This window comes from Balaenoptera acutorostrata, chromosome 5 (genome assembly GCF_949987535.1).
Source record: "Balaenoptera acutorostrata chromosome 5, mBalAcu1.1, whole genome shotgun sequence".
Taxonomy (NCBI): domain Eukaryota; kingdom Metazoa; phylum Chordata; class Mammalia; order Artiodactyla; family Balaenopteridae; genus Balaenoptera; species Balaenoptera acutorostrata.
Window position 1 is genome coordinate 142,576,626 of NC_080068.1, and position 26,358 is coordinate 142,602,983.

Consider the following 26,358-nt stretch of genomic DNA (forward strand, 5'->3'; position numbering starts at 1 on the left):
CCATTCAGCTTACATTTATTTTGTGTAGTCTTCTGTATCTGTATTTTACTTTATAATAAAGTTAAACAAAATGCAGGCCCAGAGACAAAAAGTGTCAGTGTTGCAATACTCACAACTATGGATTTTGTGTGCCACAGACATAGTCATTACTTTAGGGGGTAGCGTTTGTATATAAGTCGTCACAAAATTTTTAGGAGTTGTTAAATAGGTATCTGTAAACTACAAGCTCAAATCTGAATTGTTCTTGGGCCCAACAAAGGTGTCTCCTGGGGAACTCGAAGGAATGGCTCCTTCTGGCGCCCTGGACTCCTGGGGAACGCCCTGCTTGCCTTCTCCCCAGCTTCCATCCCCATCTCCACGCACCCTGTCCCTCACCCGCTCCTGAGAGCAACTCTGCAGCTTGACCCCAGGATTAACACCGAAGACTCTAAAACACTGCTGATCTTTGGAGACTGACCACCACTCGCAATGAGCAAGATGAGAAAGCCAGAGCCAGGGCACAGGAAAAAGTGGAGCTTTATAACACATTTCAGGTTTCTGCCACCCACCCACGGTTTGATGAGAGGCCCATCAAACTCCCTGGCTCACCAGAAAAAGAAAAAAAAGGCTAAATACCCTGGAATGCTGCTATAAGGACCCCCACCCCCACCCCCCCACGCACACACAAGATGCATGTCTTTTTATAAAAAGTGCTCTTGCTGGATTTGAGCATCGTAACTGGGCACAATCTCCATGAGGGTCGCGGTTAGGACACTCATGTCTCTGTGCACCCACCATGGAACGTAACGGCGCTGTCAGGGTGGGCGGGAAGCAGGCAGTGGTGCGGGAGATGCTGGAAGCAGGGTGCGGGCCACACCAGTAACTCTTTGTCCTGACCACCTTAGCCCCAGTCCTCCTTCCCTAGCTGCTTTTAGGTTATTCTTGCTCCGGAGGTAAGGGTGAGAAGTGGGAATAGCTAGGACCCCTCAAATAGGAGTTAGGAATACAGGAAACAAAGACTGGATTGAAACATGGATTTCAAGGGGGAAAAAAAAAAAGGTGAGTACTGTGTAAGTTAACTGCAACAATAATATACTGACGTAAAAATAATTACCCTTCTTTGCGAATCTGGCCCAACCGTATTTTGGTGTGGACCTTTAAACCAAGATGACTACGGTCTGTGCTGCTCTGTGACGCATCTACAGCCTGGGAATCTGCTCACAGGTGGTAAGCAGATGAGGAACAAAATCACCCGCGGCAGGGCTGCGGTAGCTCACACCCGGCTCTCTAGCACAGGGACAGCAGATCCAAGGAGGGGCCCAACTTGCCAAGCCACCTCGGAGCAAACACCCCCGGCTGCACTTTCCCCTTCCCCCTCACCAGGGCAAGCGACCCGAGGCTGTACTTGGGACTCCGGGCTTGGCACACCTGATGAAGTCCCACGGAAGCTCTACAGCAGTAAGAAGAACCCAAGCCATGAGCCACGATGCGAAGCGAATGCTTGAGAGACCTGACAGCGTGTCTAATCCCTCCCCTAGCGCCCCGGAGCCCCTTAGCAACACCAGCCCTCCCCCTGCCCCCCAAGTGCGCCAGCACAGACCACACCACAGCCACCTGGCAAAGCCTGGGACTTGTCAAGTGAACTGCTATGTTTACCACAGCTTTTCCCTATTCAGGAGAAATCTGTGAGGCTAAACCTTAGTAGCAATGATACTGGGTTTATTATTTTAAAGTTCAATCGTATTACTCTTTGGGTTTTGAGCTTTCTACCCAAACTGTATTTTCCCCTAAGCCCGGTAATTTTCAGGCAAGAACTGCCCCTGCAGTGGCGTTCGGGAGCACGCCGTCACGCCAGCAGGACACGTGCAGGTGGAGGCCGAGTACCTGATCTGCGACACCAGCGCCGGCAGGCTGCTCTGGAGAAGCGGCTCCGAGAAGACCAGGTCTTCAAAGAGGTGCTTGTTGTGCAGCTCCCACGTAACCTGGAACTTTTTCAAGTGTTCGTTTTCCTAGTTAGATAGACACATAGAAGACACACCCAATCAAAGACTGACAAATTCCCAGAAGGGCTTCTCCCCCCGCCCCCAAACCCACAGCCCTCTGACCAGGCGCAGAGCATTCTGCTCAGGAGGGGCTGCTACTCCCTGTGCCTCCGGCCTCCCTTCCAAATGACTCAACACAAAACAAAGGGGTGGCAAGACGCACACAGACGAGGGGACAGAAAAAAGAGAAACCAGCGTACACGTCCGGCAGCCATTTCTCATAACCATGCCTCCCAAATGTATTGCACGCCCTACCTCTCAAACAACTTAAATAAACGCATACAAATCCTCTGATGCCGAAGGACAATCGTGTCTGAGCCTGTCTCGAGAAGTCTCCCGTTCCGACAGACACAGCAACTTCCCTGCTAGAGATGCTGTGTGGAAGCTCTGCTCCTTCTTTCCCTGGCCACCATGGGCAACCTCATCAGTCACTTCCTTCTGAACAACACTTCTGAACATCTGGAAGCATCCTGGCCGTCACAGCGAGTGACCTCCAGAGAGAACCGGGTGACCGGGGCAGACAGCACCACAACCTCCCCACGTGCAGCGTTCACATTCAACAGCTTCTGGCCGCAACCACGCATGTGTGAACCCACACGTCCGTCTGTCAGTCACACGCACACCACTCGTGGTGCACCACCTCGCACCTGGGGAAGCACTCCTCACCTGAGTGACCGACAGTCTGGAGAGGCTTCACTGGGCACCACACTCCAGTCCCCTCTGGACAGGTGACTCATGCCACCCCCTGTACTGGTCTGTTCCTATTTACTGCATAGCCCAACTGAGCTGAAATTATGACACCTGGAGATGTCAGGACACGATCTACGCGTGGAGATTCCATTGCCCTGTGCCCTGATCACTGGTGGACGGAGGGGCTGAGAGGGCAGCTTGGGGCGAGCAGCTCCTGTTCCCGAGCACACACCTGCGGGACGCTGCGGAGCCCGCGTGGCCCTGCCCTACCGCGCACACACACCTGCTCTGCGAGCCGCACGCAGCCCCCTGCTTGTACTTGAGACCCACACGGAGACTCGGCAGGGCATCCATGACGTCTGCAGGGAACCTCAAACCCCCGACTCTGTCAGCGCTTCCAGCACCTGTCCTCACTGCACGTTTTGCCAAAACACCAGGGCCTCCCAGGTCTAAATTTCATCATTCTTGTTTCACACGCAGCGTCTCTCGGAGCAATTACGATACAGGAAAGCTGGGTGGGGCAGAAGGCCAGGGCCTGGGAACCGAAAAACTAGGCCCAAGGCCTGGAATGAGGCCTGATTACAAGCACATAATTTTAAGAACGTGCTTGTAATAATGACACAGTCACCGAGGCAGGGAGGAAAGGGCGTGTGTCACACACTTCAGCAGAGACCACTCTGCGCAGGCGCGGTGCCAGCACGAGGACACAGAGACTCGCGCAGCAGGTCCCTGACTGCCGGGAGTCCCCAGCGGACAGAGGACCGGCGACGGTCTGATTTATGATTTGTCTCCATGACACAGGAGCTAAGGCAGCAGCCAGACTAGGCCCTCAGCCAGATGAGAGGGTCCAGGGAAGGCGTCCAGGAGAGCCGAGGTCCTGCCTGGCCTCCCCTGCCAATCTCTGGGACAGAGTCAACAGTCCCTGCCCGCCAGCCTGTGAGCAACCCTGGGCACTAAGTTGTAATACTTGCACGGGTGGGACCACAGCTCTGGATTTGGGCTCACACTAACTAAAGGTAATAAAGGTAAAGACCGATTTATGAAGATGTTTGGCATTTTTTATGAAATCTGAAATTATACTTCCAGGTGAGTCATGCAAGAGAAACAGCAGACCCCAAACTCGTTTCACAACCTCAGATCGACTCGGGACAACAACACAGGCTAGTAGTAAGGAGTACTTCCCGTGGGCCAGGCCTGGTTCCTAGTGCTTCCCACATGCAAACTCATCAGCGCCCACAGGAACCCTGAACTTGGTGCTGCCGTGCCCCATTCACAGGCCAGAAACAGTGTACACAGGCTGAGCAACATGCCCTGGGCCTGGGGGGACGGGGTCTGCGGGAGGGCGGGGGGTGCTGTCACAGCTGCTACGAGAGACGAGACCCGGGGGTCGGCAAAGACTTGGTGCTGCCCCAGCCAGAGGCCAAAGAAAAAGCTCCCGGATGACCTGAGCCTAGGCACTTCGACCCAAACCACTCTCACTTCTCACTTCACCTGCAGGGAGGTGTTTGGGGGTTGGAAGAAGAAAGAGGAAGTGTGTACAGTCAAGTCCTGCAGCAGAGCTTGAGAAACAGCTGGAGATTCAAGATTCTTCTGGCCTTATAAATGGAAATTCAGATTTCACAATTCTTACAGCCTGGGAAGGCATTTCCTAGGTGAATGGAGGCCTAACTTTGGTCCCAGTTTTATTTCAGTGTTTACAATCATTAGAAAACCTGTGGCCGGTCTGATGCCCGGGGGCACGAGCACATTTCCCAGGAAAGGCATGTGTTTGAAGACGCCTCTCTACGCCCTGACACGGTCCGTGGTCCTGCGGCGGCGGGAGAGCAGGAGGGCAGGAGGGGTTGTCTCCAGAGAGGCTAAGGGAGTGAGCACAGCATGAGCTGGCAAGGTGTGCACGGTGAGTGAGCTTGCTGCTTCAAGGACTACTGACCCCACTTGTGGCCAATCCCAAAATCTGAGCTCTCAAGCAAAAACCAGAACTTTGGAAATCTTACATCTGCCACTGTGGCCTTGAAGCTTCTCCACATTTAAAGATCTTTCTGATGAGGATCGCAGGGATGGTGACAAAGGCCATTTTTAATATTGAACATCGTGCTGCCTAACGTGACACTGAATATCTTCAGGAAGATCTGTGTGGCTCATTCAGTGAACCAGTGTTTTCCACACGACCGACGTCTGATGCTGGAAAACCACTTAAAGTGTGAGCTACACCCGTGGGCTGTGACGGAGCAGAGCCGGCTCAGCTCAGTGACACAGCTCCAGGTCCTACACTGCAGCTAACCATTAAGAAGCACTGCGACTCTGGTGTATTCTCTCAAAGAAGAATATCCACAACAAACTGAAAAGTCTATGAGACTATTCTTCCAAACACGTATCTGTGGGAGGCCCAATTCTCTTCAAAAACTTCAACCAAAACAACCTATGAAGACAGACGGAGCACAGAAGCAGATGTAAGAATCCACACGTCCTCCGTTAAGCCAGACACTAAAGAGATGTGCAAACATGTAAACGGTGCCCCTCTTCTTACTAAACGTTTTGTTTTGGAAAACAGTTTTTTTTTATTTAGAGATATGCTGTTTATGTTATGCAATGAGCTTTTATTTTAAAAGTGATTTAATGAATATCTTTAAACTTCTCCATTTTAATTTCACCACAGTAAATACTGATAGATAAAATCTGCACAAACAAGAGCTATTTGGGGCTCTCAGTTTTTAAACTGAAAGGAGTCCAAGTCCAAAAATGCTGAGACTCTGAGACACGGACTTGGAAGTTAATCTCACCTCGGCTCTGTCAACTCTTACCCTGCTCAGATCATGCGGTAGACCCAGAAAGACGCTGTTATAAATCTGTGAACTGTTCTCAATCCGGTTTGAACACCCCAAACACAAAAAGAGATTTTTGAGATAACTGGGACATTTTTCTGAGCGCACAGAAATCACCATAAGTTTTCTCAGGTGTGACAACGGTACAGTGGTTACATGGGATGAAGTGAGCTCGCAGAGGGGATCTGCGTGTTGCCCGACTCACTGACTTCTAGGCTTGGGGGTTTTCACATCACATCAACAGCCCCCCAGCCCTGCCAAGGTCACCCTCGGCACAGGCCCTTGCTGTCCCTCCTGTGGGCAGGGTCTCTCCTGCCCCCTCACAGAGGCTGTGATCATCGGTGGTCCCAGCATTATGTGCTGGAGCTAGGCTGTACCTCCTATGTCCCAGGACGAGAAGAAATCTTTGGAGGGGATGCTGGCTTCTGAGCACATGACTTTCTCAGGATTCCACCAGCTTTCGATTTGTTTTTTCCTCCAAGGCTTCTTGCCTTTCATGCCAAGTCAGCAATGCGTTTTAAAAGATTCTACCTTGTTTTAGCCTGTGTTATCCAGAGTTCAGCTGTCTCCCTTGGAGGAAGGGCGAGTCCAGGTTACTGCTGTGGTGTCTCACTGGAAACCAAAGTGAGTATCTCCACGTGCGAAGAAAGTGAAATAGATCACTGACCAAACAGCTGTATTTTGAGCTTAGAGCTGATGCTCAGTAAACATGGTCCACATTATTTTCTGGTGGCTGAGGAAGACGGCGTGCGCTCTAAGCGGCCGAGGAGGGTGAGGCGGAGGTGGCCCTGGCTGGCTGGGGGGCTGCAGCAGCTCTCCGCACTGCTCCCAGGCTCAGGCCAGTGCTGGCACAGAGCAAGCGGCAGGGGAGCTGGGCTTCTGGAGGACAGGGAGACATTCAGTGAGCCGGGGGTGGGTGCTGCTTGGGACGCCCGGGGGTCAGCCCCTCAGGCTCGGTGCTGAACAGGGTAACCGCCCGCCCATGCATTCACCCGCTCCTTTTCTCACGGCGGGTGCTTCCCTCGAGGTTTTCAGGACTCACTTGCAGGAACGGCAATGCTCTACTGAAGTGATGCCGCTTGAGGAGCTCTGTGAACCCCCCGAAACTACCTGCAAAATTGGTTAGTTTTTCTGTCGAGGTCTATCGACTTTAGAGTCACATAAAGACCTTACGCTTAAAACCTTCGGAACCACTGGTCACTGCATTTGTTTTAAAATGCAGTTTTACCACTAAGAAAGCACCCAAAACCAGCCCAATGAAGTCTCACTTAATAATAAAATTTGAGTGATGATGAGAAACTCCACAGACTATTAGTAAGTCGAGAAAGCAAAGACGGCTTGTCCCTCCTTCCAGCCGGCAGGTGCGCTTGAGGCTGTCGAGGACCAGGCCCAGGAACTGAGTTTCTACCAGAGGCCTCCGTCCACCCAGCTGTGGTCATTTCCCTTCTGAGGCGGTCAGAGACCGCCCACAGGGATCGGCGTCTTACGTGGTTCTATAACCTACGCTCAGCCCAGCGCTGGGCTGGTGAGTAGATCAGTGACTGCGAGCCGGGGGGGACACAGGTGCCCTGCCGTCCCCATGCTCTGCACTCCCCCTGAGAACACAGCCCCCATCTGCAGAATTCACAGCACAGCCACTCCTCTGTCTCCTTCCTACTGTCACCCACTCCGGCCCTCACCTCACACGGTCCCCACACCGTGCCCCCAGCCCCCAAGGTCCCCAAGCAGTATTTCCGCTTTCATCCAGCAGCCAAGTCCAGAGGGGAGAGAAAGAGGAGAGGAATCAGGCCCCTAGCCCCGCCTGCACATCTCGGAGGAGGGAAGGGGCGCGCCGGGCCTCCAGACCCCCCCGCCCCCGCCCCGGGCAGGGGACGTAGTCGACTCACCAGGGTGCCGAGGAAGGTGCTGATGGTGCGCGCCGCCTGGCACAGGGCACCGTACTCCTCGAGGAGCAGGGAGATGAACTGGTGCGCTTGCGGGGGGCCCTGCAGGGCGGACGGCGACTTCACCCTGGACGCAGCCGACAGCTGCCGCAGGAGCCGGACCTTCATCTCTAGCACGTACTCTCGGGCCTGCTGCTCCAGCCGCTGGTACAGCTGGTAGGGGTCCCGCTCGCAGAGCCTGCACAGGAGAGAGAGTCACCACTCGCCCACAGGGGGACCCTGGGACCCCGGGGCTGCCCACCTAATGACAACCGCCGTCTTCTCACAGTCAGCCCGCTCGACAGAGGGGGAGTCACAGAGTCACTGGCCAAAAGGCAGCGACCGGAGCCCACTGAGAGCTCGCTGTCAACCCCCGAGGCGACGCCGGGTCAGACGCGAAGCCAGGTGGCTGGGCGAGTCCCGGGACTCAGGCAGCCAGCAGGTGGCAGAGCGGGTACAGCCGAGCCGCGCGGGGGCCACAGAACTGCCGAGCCCGGGAGACCCCAGCACTCATCTCTGAACGCTTATATGCGGACAGGTGAAAAGCCACGGCCCCCAGAGGTGACACCTGGGCTGCAGCACGGGAGTGGGCTGCTCTTTCTTCTTCCTAGGAATTCAGTATCTGATCCAAGTGGGCTTCTTCTACTATTCTCATAATCAGAAGAAACTTTACAGACAGTATATCTCCTTTTAAATCATCCCACCAAAAAATAATAAAAGCGATAAGGTAAAATGTGTAAGCTGAAGATCAGAGACAACAAATCAATACATGCCCCAATCAGGCCACACAGCAATAATCATTTTCATGAATTTCTTCCCTAACTTGGAGATCATCAACTTTTACCAACTTGTTCTATAGTAACTGGCATGACTATGTTTAAAGTGACCACTCGCTTCAGTTGTGCACTTCCGAGGAGCCTCCAGACAGAAATCTACAACCACTGAAGCGACAACTCCAATACCCGTCTAGAGCCCATCACCAGGAGGAACCACTGTGACCTCAGCACACAAGCTGTAAAATACATTAAGCTGTAGTTCCTGGATTTGGATAACGGATCCTTTCACCTCTGGGCACCACGCTGGGTCAAAAGAGAAGACTGTAAGTTGTCACCTATTCCACTTCTAAGTCACCACACTACCTAGGTTGTAAAAGACAAGAGCCGAGTGAAAATGGAACTTGTGTAGCCTTACAAAAAACGTGGCCAGAGAAACAGTAAGAACTGATGGGACCCCCACTGTGGTGAGTCTACTTCAGATATAGATATATTAATTGTTTAGCTTAGCATGACAATCATAATTTTAATTACTAGTATAGCAACTGTTCTCTGAAACAGAATGTATTTCACCTCTTAAAGGAAACTCACAGAAGACTCAAAATGACACAGGGACAATCGAACTTACGAGGAGACTGGACGCCTCCTTCTTGGTTCTCTTCGCCTGCTGGAATTAGACATGCATTGCATTTTATTTCTTTGTCCATTTCTGTATCTTATAAATTTAATGACATGACCACATGGTACTTTTGCAAGTAGACTTGTAAAAAGTGCTGCGGCCAAGGGGCAGGAAGATGAAGGTGCTGTGGGAGCTCACCCAGCCGTGCGTTAAACAAGCACTGGCCCCGGCGGCTGTGTCAAAGCCACAGCAGGAAGACGCCAGGAAAACAAACTCTCAGGCCACCGGATGCTCAGAGCACATGCACATACAGAGCGTCATTCCAGGTAGTGGCAGCAACACGATAAAAAAGAAGGGAAGGGTTGATAAAGAATGATGGGGGAGGCCCCTCGGAGTTTAGGTCAGGTGGTCTCTTCGAGGCGGTGACTCTGAAGTCTAAAGTGAAGGATGGAAGGGAGGAAAAAAAACCCTGAGCAAGGAAGAACATTCCAGACCGAGCGAAGAGCAGAAACCAGCAGGTCTGTGGAGGACGGCATGAGAGCCGAGCGGTGTGGCTGAACGCAGTGACGATGTGTGAAAATGGGGGGCGGGGTGGGGGGGGAGGGAGGCGGAGCAGCAGGACGCCGAGGGCCACGGAAAGGGGCAAAGGAGAATCGCCGCCAGCTGCACAGGTCCTAGTGGTGCCTTAAGGCTTTACAGACAGCCCTTCCTCGTGTGTACTGGCACTCAGACAACAAGAGAAGGGTCCTTAGACATGGAGACTAGGAAAAACGTAGTACACGTAAAACGTGTGAAAAACATGTGACACATATATACCCAGACCTCAAATGGGGGCGTGGAATTTTTCCATTCTTAACGGTATGTTTCATTACTAGAATACTGCTGTTTCCCAAACCTCTCTGCCATAACACCCCATCTGAACAATTATTTACTGAGCATTTCCTTTCAATTGTCTCTTACTTTACTTTGGCCTCTTCCTAAGCATTCACAAGCTGTGAAGCTGCAAGTGTGACATGCAGGTTATATATACTTTCCTAATATTCACTAGGAAACCTAACTTCTAAAAAAGGCACACACCACCTAGAGCCATTTCATGTAGTCAAACCCTAAACACACCGGCCGAATCACTAACTAGTTAATACAGCCCACAGCCAGTCACCACACCCATCTCCAGGATGAACTCTACAGCACAGCGAACAAGAGGTTACAGAACTCCAAAGGGGCTGCATGCAAAACGTGAAAAAAAGACCAAAATGAGAATCAGTTCATGGAATGTCTCGCTCAAATTTACCGCTTTTATTTGGAACATCTCTAAAAAGAGGAAAAACATGGTACAAACTCTAAGGAAGAATAAAAATTACACCCACTTCAAACTCTGTGCTGTCACTGAGCACAAGGTCTCCGCCTGCGCAAGCGCGCCCTGCCGTGAGCCCCGCCCAGTGAGAAGCACCTGTGTGAACAGGCCTGTGACAACTGGCTCTCCATCCACCACCGTACCTCACGGGGCCTCGGTTTTCTCATCTCCTAAGCAGCATAACTGCCTCTCCTCCATGGGGCAATAAAGCAGGAGTGCCTGAGAAAGTGCTCAGCAAGTGCCCAAAAGGAGTCCTACTGTCCAGCCTCAACACACTAAGGAATGAGAGAAGTACGTCCATTCACTTTCATTACACAGGTAATAAGCCTTCCATCAGAATGAGAATCTGAGAGTTCACCCAGCCCGTCTGCTGCAGGCCTGCCACGTGCCCGGGGCTGAGCTCGCGGGACAAGCTCTCCCAACCCCGAGAGGGGAGTCCCCCTGAGCAGAGGGGAGGCCCGGGTGGGCGGCTGGTGGGGGAGGGCCGCGCCCGGGCAACACGCACCTGTCCACGAGCTCCTTCACCCCCTCCTTGTCGGGCACCAGAGACTGGTCCTGGTCGTCCGCCAGCGGGGTGCCCGCCTGCCGGTAGATGCAGCGGACCGTGTAGCGCACTTCCGACCAGTAGTTCTGCAGCTGCTGAGGTTCCCGCTCCGCCTCTGCCGAAATCTCCCTGGGGACAAACGCCCACAGGACCGGCGCCATCAGCCCCGGCACAGCCCCCAGGGCCCTTGGCCGTCAAGGCTCCCATGGGCCCTGGTCCGCCTCGGCCGAGCCGGGCCCAGAGGCCAATCAGGACCCGCGCGTCCAGCTCCTCTTCCCAGTCCTCTGGCAGCGGCGGTGACGGCCTCCCCAGCCCCCAAGTCGGAGGCATCCATCGACCCGAGACCCTAACTATTTCGGGGAGGCTCCCGCCCTTTGTGAGGACGTGCCTCCTCCCACCAGTCCTCAAGGGCAGCAACGAAGGAGGACCCCACCCCCCGCAGGCGGAGGGTCCCCCATACCCGTACCTGCGCTCGCTGCAGGCCTCGCAGGCGCACGCGGTGTCCGAGGGGGCGGCCGTGGGCAACGGCTGGGCACCCAGGGTGAGCCTCCCGCCACCGGCCTCGGGCTGCGAGCCGCCAAGCGGGGAGTGAAGAAGGAAGTCTTGACCCTGCTTTAGAGAAAAGAGGACAGACTCATTATGAGTAATGCTCACGGCCCAAATCCGTTACTAACTGTTTGGGACAATGCCTTTTAGAAAAAATGTAAAACCTACACACCAAAAAGAAAATATTTCAACCGACACTACATAGGAAACTTTCTCTCTGACACCCAAGAATTTTGTCTGGAATCGATTATTTTTTTACCTTCTGATAGTCACATCACAACCACATGAGGACGGTCCATGAATCTCCTTCATACATTAAAAAAGAGCAATTCACTCCCAGTGCCCTAACTGGTACCTGCAACCACCATCCCGGGGGACACCACTCCGCAGAAACCTGAGCCTCTGCCCCACAACATCCAGGAGGAAGTGGGCTCAGACCTTGCCACCCAGAGGCCGCCATGGAGATCACGACCCCTCACCTCCCCCTGCCTCAGAACACGGTCCCACGACCCGCACAGCCGCCACCTGGTCCCTCGGGGACGTGGGCTCCAGGTTTAGGGCTGAGGACCCCCACACAGTGCAGGAAGGTGCTTGCACGTCCCAGCTCCAGCCAGCGCCCCAGTGGCCTGAAGAGAAGGGCCGAGTCACGGGAGAGGCTCCCGGAGGGAGGACAGCATCGCTCCTCCTCCCGGCACCGTCAGGTCAAGTGTAAAGGCTCCGAGACGAGCCCGGCTCAGCCCTCAGCCGGGTGCCAACCCCCGCACCTGCGGCCCCACCCCCTCCGCTGCTGGATGAAGCACAAGAAAATCCCCCAGTGGGGGGGCCAGGAGCCGGGGAGCCACCCCCAAGCCGAGGGCAGAGCTTGCGCCGTCACCAAAGAACAGCCCCCAGCCCGAAAACGTTCCTGCTGGGGGAGCGGACCCCGGAGTTACACCGGGGCAGAGGCACAGCGGGGACGGGGGTGCCACACAGTCCCCAGCAGGCAGTCCAGTGCAAGGTCTCGACTGAGGCCTAGGAAAACCTCAACAGGGCCTCCGACGGGCAAGAGCCACCCGCCATGGACCACCTGTGAGGACCGCAGGGCCTGGGCGCCAGAGGGGACCACAGAGAGACCAGCAAAGAACGGAAGAGCGGGGGTGGCAAGGGGAAGGCCGCAGGACAGGCACCGCTGCCCTCCAGCCCCGCAACATGCCCTTGGGTGACGCCGACGTCACTCACGGAAGCTGAGGGAGAAGCTCTGAACCAGATGAGACACTTGCACTTTCTGCAGATGGGACATGCATTCCTGAAAATGAGACAATGCTGATTCTGTGACTGGAGAGGCCACGGGTCTGACTGACAAGTCAGCGAGGGGCAGGCACGGGCGGTCAGACGAGACGGGTCTGAGGCGGTGGTGGAGGAAGCAGGCTGCTCCCCGAGAGCGGCGAGGCTGCGCGCCCTGCCCCCACCCCACACGCACCCACACTCCACCCACGTGTCCAGCCCAGCCGAGGCCACTGTCACCCACCCCAGGCCTGGATACCACGGTGCTACAGCCACCCTGCACACCGAGGGTCCATTCTCCAAGCAGCAGCCAGAGTGGTGTTCAACGTACGAATGAGACCATACACATCCCTGCAAAGACCCTCCCACACCACTTGAATAGACTCTCAATGTCTTCCCGCTGTCTTCCAGGTTGGCCAGGACCAACATCTGCTTTTACTTCACTGCACTTGCTCCCTTCACCCAGAGCGCTAATCTACTAAGCCTTTGAATGGCTTCCGACAAAAGAAGAATTCTCTCCATCAATCACGCCTCAGCAAAAAGATACCTACTCAGGGGGGCTGGTTGAACCAGTTCTCAATTCTTGCGTCTCAGCTCCAAACCCACCACTTTCTGCCCTGCAAACACTGCTCCTCTGCTGTGGTCGGCACCTGGCCTCTTCGGCAGAGGCCTCCCTCCTGGTTCCCGGCTGCACTGGCCCACTCCTACCGCTCGGAGGCCGAGGGACTGGGTGCAGCCCCCGCTCCGGCGAGCCCGCCAGCCGCTGCTTCAGCCTTCCAGCAGCCCCGCTGCTCCAACTGTGTCCTCGAGCCCTCCCCTGACCCGGAGTGGCTGCTCCCTGGAGGCGCCACGACTGCAGCCTTAGAGCTCCCTTCTCGGGTCTGGGCACGGGTCTCCTGTCACTAGCTCATCACTCTCCACGTTCAGGTGACCCTGTTCACATCAGTGGTGTGCTGCCGCCTCCTGACCTTGGTCACCCTGGCTAATCTCTGACATCACAAACTGCTATCTGAATTCCTGGGGTTTTCCTGTTTTTGACCTGTCTTCACCACCACAAGATCAGTTCCGTGAGAGCAGGACCCGTTCTGACCCGCCTGCCACTGCACACGAGCACCAACGATGCTGCCGGGTACCCTGGACAGACTCAGAGCAGCAGCCAAGAACGTGAAAAAGTAACCTTTCCTACTGACATGGGAGGAAGTTTTAGACCTTTCAAAATAGGGCACATGGCGACCATATGGTAAGTCCTTAAACGTGTCACCTTACGGTGCGCATCTTAGACAGATTTAACTTCAGTTACTATGTTCTGCCCAAGTCCAACACAGTTTAAAAGAATACAACAAAATCCAACACTTCAACAATGTGAAATGTACAATGTCCAGCATCCAATAACAAAGCCAAGAGGCAGGAAAATACAACACATAACCGGGAGGGAAACCAATCAACAGAAACAGACCCCCAAGTAACAGAGACGATGCAACCAACAGACAAGAATCTGGAACTGGAGACTATGAATAAACTCCATATGTTCACGAAAGTAGAGGAAAACAAACATGATGAGGTGAGAGACCAAAGATGTAAAAATAAGCAAATGGAACTTCTGGAGATAGAAAATAAAAAATATCTTGAAAGAAAAAAATACATGAGATAGACTTAAGAGCAGATTATACCCAGCAGAATATCAATAAACCTGAAGACAAGTAATAAAAATAAATATCCAAATGAAGCACAGCGAGAAACAGGATTGAGAAAAACAAAGCATTTGTACGACAAAATCAAGATGTCTAACACACAGGTAACTGTGTCCCAGGAAAAAAGGGGCTAAGTGAATAAACAGTTGAAGATGTCCCAAATTTGATGAAACTGTAAACTGACATATCTTAAAAGCTCCTGCAATCCCAAGCACAATAAACCAAAGCTAACAACCAAGGCACACAGAGCAAAACTGCTAAACACCAGTGAGAAGTACACAGCTGAGAAGCAGGTAGAGGAAACCACCCCTTCCGTCTACAGGAGCAAAGAGAAGAACAACAACGCCACTTTGCATCAGAAACGGGTTGGGCAGCAAAGACCTGACCTACAGCCTAGAATTCTGAACAAAAGTATCGGTTAAAAATGAGGGCAAAATAAAAGCTCTCAGTCAGACAAACAGAAGCTTCCCTGCACGACAAGAAATGTTAAAGGCAGTTCCAGTTAAATGGCCCCAAGTGGAGATGAGGGGCTACCCAGAGGAATGAAGAGGACCACACATGATAAAGATGTGGGCCAAAGACCCCTCTCATTTGTAAACTCTTTTAAAAAGATAACCTGGGAGGGGGGGGGTGGGCAGGGAGAGGGATAAATTAGGAGTTTGGGATTAGTGGATACAAACTACTATACATAAAATAGATAAAAAACAAGGTCCTACTGCATAGCACAAGGAACTATATTCAATATCCTGTAATAAACCATAATGGAAAAGAATATGAAAAAAGAATATGTATGTATAACTGACTCACTTTGCTGTACACCAGGAACTAACACAACACTGTAAATCAACTCTACTTCAAAAATAAGAGAGAGACTAAGCAAACTATGATATCAGAATGATGGAATACTCTGCAGCCATTAAAATATGTATAAAGTCTATAGAGAGATATGAAAAAAAAAGTTAACTATTTAAAGCAAAAATAATAAAAATCTGGTAAAGTTTACAATAGGTATGCAAATAATATATGACTATACTAGCACAAAAAATGGTGGTGCTCTGAGTACAATATAGAAAGGTTCTTACACTACATTTAAGTACATAATATTCTTTGAAAGTAGAGGCTGAAAAGTTGAAGATACATACTGTAAACTCTAGAACCATTAAAAATTATGAAACAAGGTGATACTGGTAATAAGCCAAGAAGAGGTAAAACAGGGTCATAAAAATATTCGGGGACTTTCCTGGTGGTCCAGTAGTATAGTATGCACCTTATAATGCAGGGGACGCAGGTTCGACCCCTGGTCGGGGAACTAAGATCTCACATGCTACGGGGCAACTAAGCCCACGAGCCGTAACTACTGAGCCCGCGCACCTCCACTAGAGAGCCCATGTGCCGCAACTACGGAGCCCGCGCGCCCTAGAGCCTGCATGCCACAACTAGAGAAGAGAAAACCCACAAACCACAACTAGAGAGAAGCCTGTGTGCCTCAATAAAGATCCTGCATGCTGCAACTAAGACCCGATGCAGCTAAAAATAAATAAATAAAAATAAATAATAAATCTTTAAAAAGAAAGAAAGAAAGAAAAATATTCAATTAATCAAAATGAAAAGAAGGAAAAGAAGTAAAGAACAGCAAACAACAGATGGGAAAAATAGGGGTTAAAAAAAAAAAAAGCAAGATGGTATATTTAAATCCAAACTATCAATAATTACATTAAATGGAAATAAATATTCCAATTGTTAGCAGAGATGGTCAGATTGGATTAAAAAGCAAGAGCCACTATGTTTTCTACAGGAGATTACAAAGACACAAATAGGTTGAAAATAAAGGTTAGAAGAAAAATTCCATGCAAACACTAACCAAAAAAAGCTGGGTGGCTGTATTAGTATCAGCAAAAGTTGGCTTCAGAACAAGGAATATTGGCACCAGTGAAGGAGATGATGAATATGATGATGATAAAATAATAATGACAATGAGACTGATTCAACAAGAAGCAATAACAATGCTAAATGAGTAAGCACTCTAATAACAGAGCTCAAAATACACGAGGCAGGAATTAAAAGGATAAATGTAAAAGTCCACAATTACGTCTGGAAATTTCAACACTCCTTTCAATAACTGGACTAGACGGAAACATCAGAAAGGGTGCCAACATGACCACCACCGTCAACCAATCTGATCTCACTAACACTCACAGTACACTCTTCCCAACAACAGCAGAACACAAATTCTTTCAAGTGCACATGGAACATTAACCAAGACTGAACATAAAACAAATGTCAACACATTAAAAAAAAATTCAATCATATAAAGTACGTTCTCTGATTACAATGATAATAGTAATAAAAAGAAGGTCAAAAGGTACAAACTTCCATTTATAAAATAAATAAGTCAAGAGGATCTAATGTATAGCATGGTGACTATGTTAATAACGCTCTACTGCATATTTGAAAGGTGCTAAGAGAGTATATCTTAAAAGTCCTCATCACACACAAAAAAACTGTTTTTGTAACTATGTATGATGATGGACGTTAACTAGACTTGCTGCAGTGATCATTTTGCAATATATACAAATACTGAATCATTATGTTGTACACCTGAAACTAATAGAATGTTGTATGTCAATTATACCTTAATTCTGGGAACTCCCTGGTGATCTAGTGGTTAGGACTCAGCGTTTTCACTGCCAGGGCCCAGGTTTGATCCCTGGTCGGGGAACTAAGATCCCTCAAGCTGCGCGGCACAGCCAAATTAAAAAATACATATATATACATATACCTCAATTTAAAAAAAGATATCTAGAAAACACACCAAATTATAAGGAAGTTAAAAAACACACTTCTAAATAACCCATGGGTCAAAGGATAAATCATACTAAGAGTAAGTATAAAATATTTTGAACAGAATGAAAAACACAACATATCGAAATTTGTGGCATGCAGCTAAAGGAATGCTTAGATAGAATTTTAGGGAATAAAACACGTATCAGAAAAGAAGAAAGGTCTCAAATCAATGATGTAAACTTCTACCTTAAGAAACCAAAAGAATAACAAATTAAGTATAAAGTAGAAAGAAAGAAAGAATAAACCTAAGAGCAGAAATTAATAAAATAGAAAATGGAAAATCAATTAAACCAAAATGTGGTTCTTTTCCCTTTTATTGAAAAGATCAATAAAAATGATAAACCTCTAGCCAGGCTATTAGGGAAAAAAAGACAAAAACAAAACCCAAACAACTGATATCAGGAATGAAAGGGAGGGCACACAATCACTACAGATCCTGTGAAAAATTAAAAAATAACAAGGGAATATTCTGAACAACTTCATACCAATATATTTGACATAAAAAGGGCGAATTTCTTTTTTCCCCCCGTTTTACTGAGATACAATTGACATATATCACAGTATATGTTTAAAATGTACAGCAAAACGACTTGACTTGCATATACTGTGAAATTTCTTTAAAGACAAAAATTAACAAAGCTCACTCATGAAGAAAGACAATCTTTACTAACTAAATTGGACTCACAGTTCAAAACCTTCCCAATAATGCCAATTCTAGGTCAAGACAGCTTCACTGGTGAATTCTACCAAACATTTAAGGCAGAAATAATACCAATTCTACACAACCTTTTCCAGAAAATTAAAGAAGAGTGAATACTTCCCAGCTCATTCTAAAAGGCAAATATTACCCTGACACCAAAACCACACAAAGATATTGTCAGACAAAAAACTTAGAGACTAATATCCTTCATGAACACAGATGCAATAATCTTTAGAAAAACATTAGCAAATCCAATACAGCAATCTATAAAAAAGATAATACACCACAACCAAGTGTGGATTATCCCAGGAATGCAAGGTTCATTCAACATTTCAAAAATCACCATAATTAATTTTGTTAACAAACTAAAAAAGAAAAGCTCTATGATCATCTTAATAGTTGTAGGAAGAGAATTTGTCAAAATTAAATATCCATTCATGATAACTCTCAGCAAACTAAAAACAGAAGTAAACTTCTCCAACCTGATCTACAAGATTCTACTCCTATACTTAATGGTGAAAAACTAAATGCTTTCCCCTTAACACTGGGAACAGGGAAGGATGTCTGCTCACACCACTTCTATTCAACATCACACTGATGGTTCCATCCAACAGAATAAAGAAGAAGAAAAAAAAAGACATACAGATTGGAAATGAAAAAACACATTATTTTTAGATGATGTGATCAACTACGTAGAAAATCCTACAGAGTCTACCAAAAGACCACTAGAATTAATAAATGAATCGTGGGACTTCCCTGGTGGTCCAGTGGTTAAGAATCCGCCTTCCAATGCAGGGGACACAAGTTCAATCCCTGGTTGGAGAACTAAGATCCCACATGCCGCGGGCCAACTAAGCCCGGGCGCCACCAACTACTGAGCCCACGCACCACAACTAGACAGTCCGCGTGCCACAAACTACAACTCTGCAACTAAGCCCGGGCGCCACGACTACAGAGCCCATGTGCTCTGGAGCCCGCGTGCCACAACAAAAGATCTCGTGTGCCGCAACTAAGACCCAATGCAGTCAAAAAAATAAATAAATAATTTTAAAAATAAATGAATCTTCACAGGATATAAGGTCAATATACAAAAAACAGTTACACTTCTATATACTAGCAATAAATGATTGGACACTGAAATTTTTTTAAAAGTACCATTTAAAATAGCAAGAAAAAGATGAAATGCTTTGGAAATGTTTCAATACACTGTGCAAAGCCTACACACTGAAGACTACAAAACTATTCTAAGAATAAACTTAAAAACGAAATAAATGAAAAGTCATATCATGTTCATGGAGTGGGAGACTCAATATTATTTTGATGTCATTTCTCCCCAAATTGGTCTATCGACTCAACACAGTGCCAGTTAAAATCTCAGTGGGTTTTTCTGTAGAAACTGGCAAGATGATTCTAAACTTTATATGGGAATGCAAAGGACCTAGAACAGCCAAACACTTTTTAAGAAGAACAAAGCCTGAGGATCTTTACTACCTAATTTCATAACTTACTATAAAAAGCTTCAGGAATCAGGACAGTATGGTACTGGCAAAAGCATGGGTATACATGTAGAGTGGAAGTCCAGAAGTAGACCCACGCAAAAGCATGGGTATACATGTAGAGTGGAAGTCCAGAAGTAGACCCACACATACAGCATCAACTGATTTTTGACAAAGATGCCAAGGTCTTTCAATGAGGAAAAATAGCATTTTCAACAATAGTTCTTGAACAACTGGATGTCCATATACAAGGATGAACCTCAACCCTTACTTCACAAAAGATACAAAACTTCACTCAAAATGGATCAAGGATCAAATGTAGAAGCTCAAACTATAAGACATCTAGAAAAAAACACAGGGCAAAAAATCTTTATAAACTTTGGGTAGCAAAGATTTCTTGTACAGAACACAAAAAGCCCAAATCATTTAAAAATTGATGAACCGGACTTGACCAAAATTAAAAATTTTTGATGTTCAAAAACCAGTGTTATTGGGACTTCCCTGGTGGTCCAGTGGGTAAGACTCCGTGCTCCCAATGCAGGGGGTCTGGGTTCGATCCCTGGTCAGGGAACTAGATCCCGCATGCATGCAGCAACTAAGAAGCCCGCATGCCGCAACTAAAGGATCCCACATGCCGCAACAAAGATCCTGCATGCCACAACTAAGACCCAGTGCAGCCAAAATAAATGAATAAATATTAAAAACAACAACAACAACAGTGTTATGTAATGAAAAGGCGAACCACACTGGGAGAAAATATCTGAGAAACATACCTGATAAAAGGCTTGTATTCAGAATATATAGAGATTTCTGGCAACTCAATAGTAAGATAAACCACCCAATTAAAAATATGCAAAAGGTTTGAACAGTCACTTCACCAAAGAGACAGAAAATCAGCACATGAAAAGATGCTCAACAAGTCATTAAGAAAATGCAATTTAAAACCATAATGAGATAACACTGTAAGCCATTATTAGACTGGCCATAATTAATGACTATCAATATCCAACCTTGGTGAGGATGGAGATACAAAGGAGAACTCTCATACGCGGCTGGGAAACAGTATAAGCATTTTGGAAAATAGCATGAGAGGTCCTTATAATGTTAGTCATACACTTACCCACAACCTAGCAATTCCACTCCTAGGTATTTATCAAAGAGAAATGAACTCTGTCCAAACAAAGACTTGTACTCAAATGTTACCAGCAGCTTTATTCATGATAGCCCAAACCAGGAAACACCAATGTCCCTCTATTGGCGAATGGATAAACTGTGGTTCATCCATACAGCAGAACACTACTCAGAAATAATTAACTACTGATACATGCAAGAACATGGATAGGACTTAAAAGTATTATTTTAAGCTAAAAAAGCCAAAGACTACCATTCAGATTATCTTTCTGTGAGGCTGACTCAAGTTCTGCCCTCTCGATCTGACAATTCATGGTAGCAGTGACACATTTTATTAGCACAACCACTTTCATGAGGTTCATTACAAAGGAATTTTATATGTTTGCATTATGAACCAAGACTCAACAGAGCAAACATTCGAGATAAGGACAACTATTAGCAAACCCTTAAATGGTTGGTTTAAATTGGAACTATATGCCTTTGATTAGAACTGTGGTCATGGTAACTATTAAGAGAACCTGGCTCCTTAGTGTAAAATGCAAGACTTACATTTTAACAATATATAAGTGAACACAGACACAAATGCTAATGTCCACAACCAAAACAGAGCCTTTATACATCAGTCAACCTTGAAAACAGAAAAGTAGAATATTAATTTGCTAAGTAGTCATCCTTGTGGCAGGATGCCTGAGGGCTACACAGGCCCCTTTAAAGAAAAAATAGGGACTTCCCTGGTGGCACAGTGGTTAATAATCCGCCTACCAATGCAGAGGACACGGGTTCGAGCCCTGGTCCGGGAATATCCCACATGCCATGGAGCAACTAAGCCCATGCACCACAACTACTGAGCCTGCGCTCTAGAGCCCACGAGCCACAACTACTGAGCCTGCATGCCGCAACTACTGAAGCCCGTGTGCCTACAGCCTGCACACTGCAAGAACAGAAGCCACCCCAATGGGAAGCCCGCGCACCGCAACAAAGAGTAGCCCCCGCTCGCCGCAACTAGAGAAAGCCCGCGCACAGCAACAAAGACCCAACACAGCCATAAACAAATAAATAAATAAATAAACAAAATAATAAATAAATAAAAGAAAAAAAAATTCTCCAGAGTAACATCTCCCACTCCCCCACACCAGACTTAAAACTATTTTTGTTACTTAAACAAACACAAATGTAAAATGCAACATAATTTATGTTTTTAAGGCCTTTTTACAACTATAAAAAACCAAGCTGGTCTACAACTTAAATACAAAAACCCCTGAAAATCATTAAAATTCAAATTAACATTATTTTAAAGACACAGATGGGGGAATTCCCTGGCGGTGGTCCACTGGTTAGGACTCAGCACTCTCACTGCTGAGAGCTGGTTCAATCCCTGGTCGGGGAATTAAGATCCCACAAGCCTCGCAGCAGGGCCAAAAAAGAAAGAGAAAAAAAAAAAAAAGGATGATTTGCTGAAACCAAATTGCTAAATTCAACACAGCCTGGTTCTGACAACTAAGTGCAGGCAGGCTCTCCTGAGTCAGGCCCGCACCCCGTGGGTCTCTGCACAATGTCTCAACCATCCCACCTCTTTGCCTGTCTGAATTTCTCCTGCACAGAGCGGGTCACGCCTTTGACGGGTCTTTGCTTGGCTTCAGCATGGAATGTGAATATCAAGACAACTTCTGCTGCTGCCTCAGTAACCCTGAAAAGCAGTGCACCCAGGCCCACAGAAGTCAGGGGCAAAGCCCTCCACATGATCTGAGCATGCCCTCCCCCGTTATCAGAATACAAACCGTCAGAGAATTCACAGATCAGGAACTCACGTCCAGAGCCCCAACAAGGTGCGAACTCTACTGTACAGGATGTATACTGTAAACATTCTTAAGTCCTGAAACATTATCTGTGGATACAAATCAAAGGCAGGCTCGTTCCTTCATTCAAAAATCATTCCCAGGTACCTGCTCTGTGCCAGGCCTGTGTAGACACCCTGAGATGGGTGAGACAGGAACCAGGGCAAACGAGCTGCAGTAGAGATTCGGGGTGGGGTTAGGGGGTGCCGGCAGGTCGGAAGGGCTGAGGTGCGTGCTGGCGGTAAAGGGTAAGCGACTCTGCTCTCGGTCACCCTGGGCCAGGCCTCTGCTGAGCCCGCTCAGCCAAGCCGCCCTGCCTGGCTCTCTCTCCCCAACACCGGACGCTGCTGAGGGGAAGGTCCTTGCCGATGGGCAGGTCGGGGCCACTGCTCAGTGACGTCTCCATCTTCAACAAGCACCTCAGGCTGTCCAGCAACCCGATGCCCTGCCAGCTCACTGTTCTCACTGAAACCTTACCCACTCCCTTGCTCCTTCCCAGTCCCCTCAATCCAGCCTCGCTCTCAAAAACAAGTTTATAAAAAAATTCTGGCAGCAATTTTCTCAACTTCTACACTCCTCACCCGACCTTACTTGCATCCTCTACAGGCTTGCCTGCAAATCTGTCTCTTCTAGAAACAGACACTGGCTCTCCTGTCTTAGTGGGACCTCATGAGGGCCACCATCTGTCTACCTTACTGCTCCCCGACCCCAGCCTCAAGCTCTGCCTCCCTGAGGCCAAGCCTAGGCGAGAACACAGGCGACCGGGGCTCAAGTGCTGCTGGCGCTCACTCCAGAAGCTGGGACTGCCTTACGAATGTGTCCGAATTACCTGTAACCCAGCAACTCCACTCCACAGATAAACACTCTGTGATGACTGATTTTGTGTGTCAACTTGACTGGGCTCAGGGATGCCCGGGGAGCTGGTAAAACATCATTTCTGGGTGTGTCTGTGAGGTGTCTCCGAAGAGATCGGCACTGGAATGGGTAGACTGAATAAAGAAGATGGCCCTCCCCAGTGCAGATGGATATCGTCCATTCCTCTGAGGGTCTGAACGGAATAAAAAGGCAGAGAGATGTCCCTCTTCTGCCCTCGGACACCAGCACTTCCGGTTCTCCGGCTTGCAGAATGTACATAGCGAGACTTTTGGCCTCCATAACCACTTGAGCCAGTTCCTATAATAAACCTCCTCTTCTTTTCTTTTCTTTTCCCTATCTATCCATCCATCCATCCATCCATCCATCCATCCATCTCCTGTTGGTTCTGTTTCTCTGAAGAATCCCGACCGAAACACACCCTAACAAAACTCTTACAAACAAGTACCAAGAGATGGATATATAGATGCTCGACAGCATTTTTTTTTTAAATAACTGCAAAAACCAGAAAACAACTCTGTATCTTCCAACAAAATTTGTTTAAGTAGTATTTTTTAATGGGCATTTTGTTTTTGATACTGGGCTTTAATTTTTTCCCCCAGTTTTATGGAAAAATAATTGATGTACATCACTGTAAAGTTTAAGGCATACAGCATGATGGTTTGATTTACCTATATTGTGAAATGATTACCACAATGGGTTCAGCTAACACCCATCATCTCATACAGATACAGGACAACCTTCTTCCTTGTGATGAGAGCTCGTAGCATTCTCTCTCTCAGCAACCTTCCTATGAGTCATACAGCACCATCGGCTACAGTCACCATGTTGTACATCACATCCCGGGGACATGCTTATCTTGTAACTGGAAGTTTGCACCTGTTGACCACCTTCTTCAATTCCCCATTCTGTCACCCTCTGCCTTTGGTAACCACAAGTCCGATTTCTTTTTCTCCAAGTCTGGCTTTGGGTTTTTTTTTTTTTAATTTATTAATTTATTAATTTATTTTTGGCTGTGTTGGGTCTTCGTTTCTGTGCGAGGGCTTTCTCTAGTTGCAGCGAGCGGGGGCCACTCTTCATCGCGGTGCGCGGGCCTCTCACTGTCACGGCCTCTCTTGTTGCGGAGCACAGTCTCCAGACACGCAGGCTCAGTAGTTGTGGCTCACGGGCCCAGCTGCTCCACGGCATGCGGGATCTTCCCAGACCAGGGCTCGAACCCGTGTCCCCTGCATTGGCAGGCAGATTCTCAACCACTGCGTCACCAGGGAAGCCCTGGGTTTGTTTTTTGTGTTTTTAGATTTCACATGTAAGTGAGATCATATAGTATTTGCCTTTTTCTGTCTGACTTACTTCACTAAGCATAATGCCTTCAAAGTCCATGTCTATTCATGTTGTCCTAATGGGAAGGCTTCCTCATTTGTTATGGCCAAATAACATTCCATTGTTTTTATATATGTGTGTGTATACAAACACACACACACACACCCCACATCTTCTTTAACCATTCATCCAACAATGGATACTTAGATTGTTTCCATGTCTTGGCCATTGTACATAATGCTGTTACGAACATGGTGGTGCAGGTACCTTTTCAAGTTAGTATTTCGTTTCCTTTGTATAGATTCCCAGAAGTGAACTGCTGATGCATATGATAATTCTAACTTTTTGAGGACCCTCCATACTGCTCTCCACCATGGCTCCACCGTTGTGCGATCCCACCAACAGGGCACAAGGGTTGCTTTTCTCCACACTCACGCCAGTATTGGTCGTCTCCTGTCTTGCTGATGATACGGCCCTTCTAACAGGCCTGAGATGATATTTCACTGTGGTTCCGATTTGCATTTTCCTAATGACTAGTGATGTTGAGCATCTTTTCAGGTACCTGTTGGCCTTTTATATATATTATTTAGAGAAATGTCTATGGGTCCTTTGCCCAGTTTTTACCTGGCTTATTTGTTTTTTTGCTGTTGAGTTGTATAGAGCTCTTGAAATATTTTGGATATTATCCCCTTATCAGATACATGGTTTGCAAATATTTTTTCCCATTCTGTAGATTTTCTTTTTCACTTTGTTGATGGTTTCTTTTGCTGTCAGAAGCTTTTTCATTTGATGTAGTCCCAGTTGTTTATTTTTTATTTTGTTGCTTGTGCTTTAGGTGTCAAATCCAAAAAGTCACTACTAAGACCCATGTCAAGGGGCTTTATTCCTAGGAGTTTCATGATTTCAGGTCTTACATATAAGTCTGTAATCCATTTTGAGTTAATGTTTTTGAGTGGTCTAAGATATGGGTTAAGTTTCCTTCTTTCACATGTGAATATCCAATTAACTCAAACCAATTTATTGAAAAGACTGTCTTTTCTCCACTATTCAACAAAATTATTGATGAATAAATTACAGTATAGCAACATATTGGATTATATGTGAATTGTATTGTGTGAAGAATGAATGAATTATATTAGTGAAAATGAACAAACTGCAGCTATCCAGACAGCATGAGGAATCTTATAAACAGAGAAGACAGCATAAGCACACACCACTTTCATAAAGGTCAAAAACAAACAAAAATAAATAATTTATTATTTAGAGATACACATATAGGCAATAACTTTTTTTTTAAGGGTTTAAGAAAATAAGGGAATGATCAATACAAAAGGACAGCGTTTACCTTGGAAGGGGAGGAACAAAGATGGAGAAGGGAAGAGCACACAGGCATACAGGTGTTAGGGATGGCCTGATTTTTAATGCTGACTGGTGTTCATTTTATCATCCCTCATAACATGTACACTGTAGACATATTCATATATATGTCAAATATCACATATTAAAAAAATAAAATTTAAATGGGAGGAAAAACCTCTCCCCACTACCAGCTCTTTTCTTCATTACTTCAACATTTCCAAGCCCCTCCTCCAGCTGGGTCTAGTCCTCTCCTCCCCTCACAGTCAAGCATCTGAAAGACCAGCCCCTTAACTGGACTTTCTCAGCTCCCTCTCCACTGAGCTATTCTCCACACAGTTCAGCCGGGCCTGTGCTCCAACTGGACACAGGCCTATCAAAGGTCAGACACAACTTCTCTGTTGCCACACCAACACTCGGTGTCTTCTCTCAGCTAACGTTTTCAGTGTCTGTCAGGACTGCTGGGAGAGCGTCCTCCAGGGGTCTCCCAGGCTGCTCCTTGTCCTGCTGGATGTACCAAGGCTACAGGGCTCTGTCTCCCCTGCCCACTCCCCACGG

At 47.7% G+C, this 26,358-nt stretch overlaps 1 protein-coding gene across 2 annotated transcripts in view; it reads right to left on the reverse strand.

The window, feature by feature from the left end:
* The window catches only part of FAM193A (family with sequence similarity 193 member A), a 170,148-nt gene that overhangs the window by 63,228 nt on the left and 80,562 nt on the right, over positions 1–26,358 (reverse strand). The window contains exons 3-6 of one of the 2 annotated variants that reach the window (XM_057546530.1): positions 11,212–11,354; positions 10,707–10,874; positions 7,420–7,654; positions 1,864–1,988 (exon numbers count right to left, since the gene is read on the reverse strand). In XM_057546530.1, coding sequence (XP_057402513.1) covers positions 1,864–1,988; positions 7,420–7,654; positions 10,707–10,874; positions 11,212–11,354 — 671 coding nt within the window. Of the gene's footprint in view, positions 1–1,863; positions 1,989–7,419; positions 7,655–10,706; positions 10,875–11,211; positions 11,358–26,358 lie in introns of both variants that reach the window. The other variant, XM_057546529.1, reaches the window with a different exon arrangement.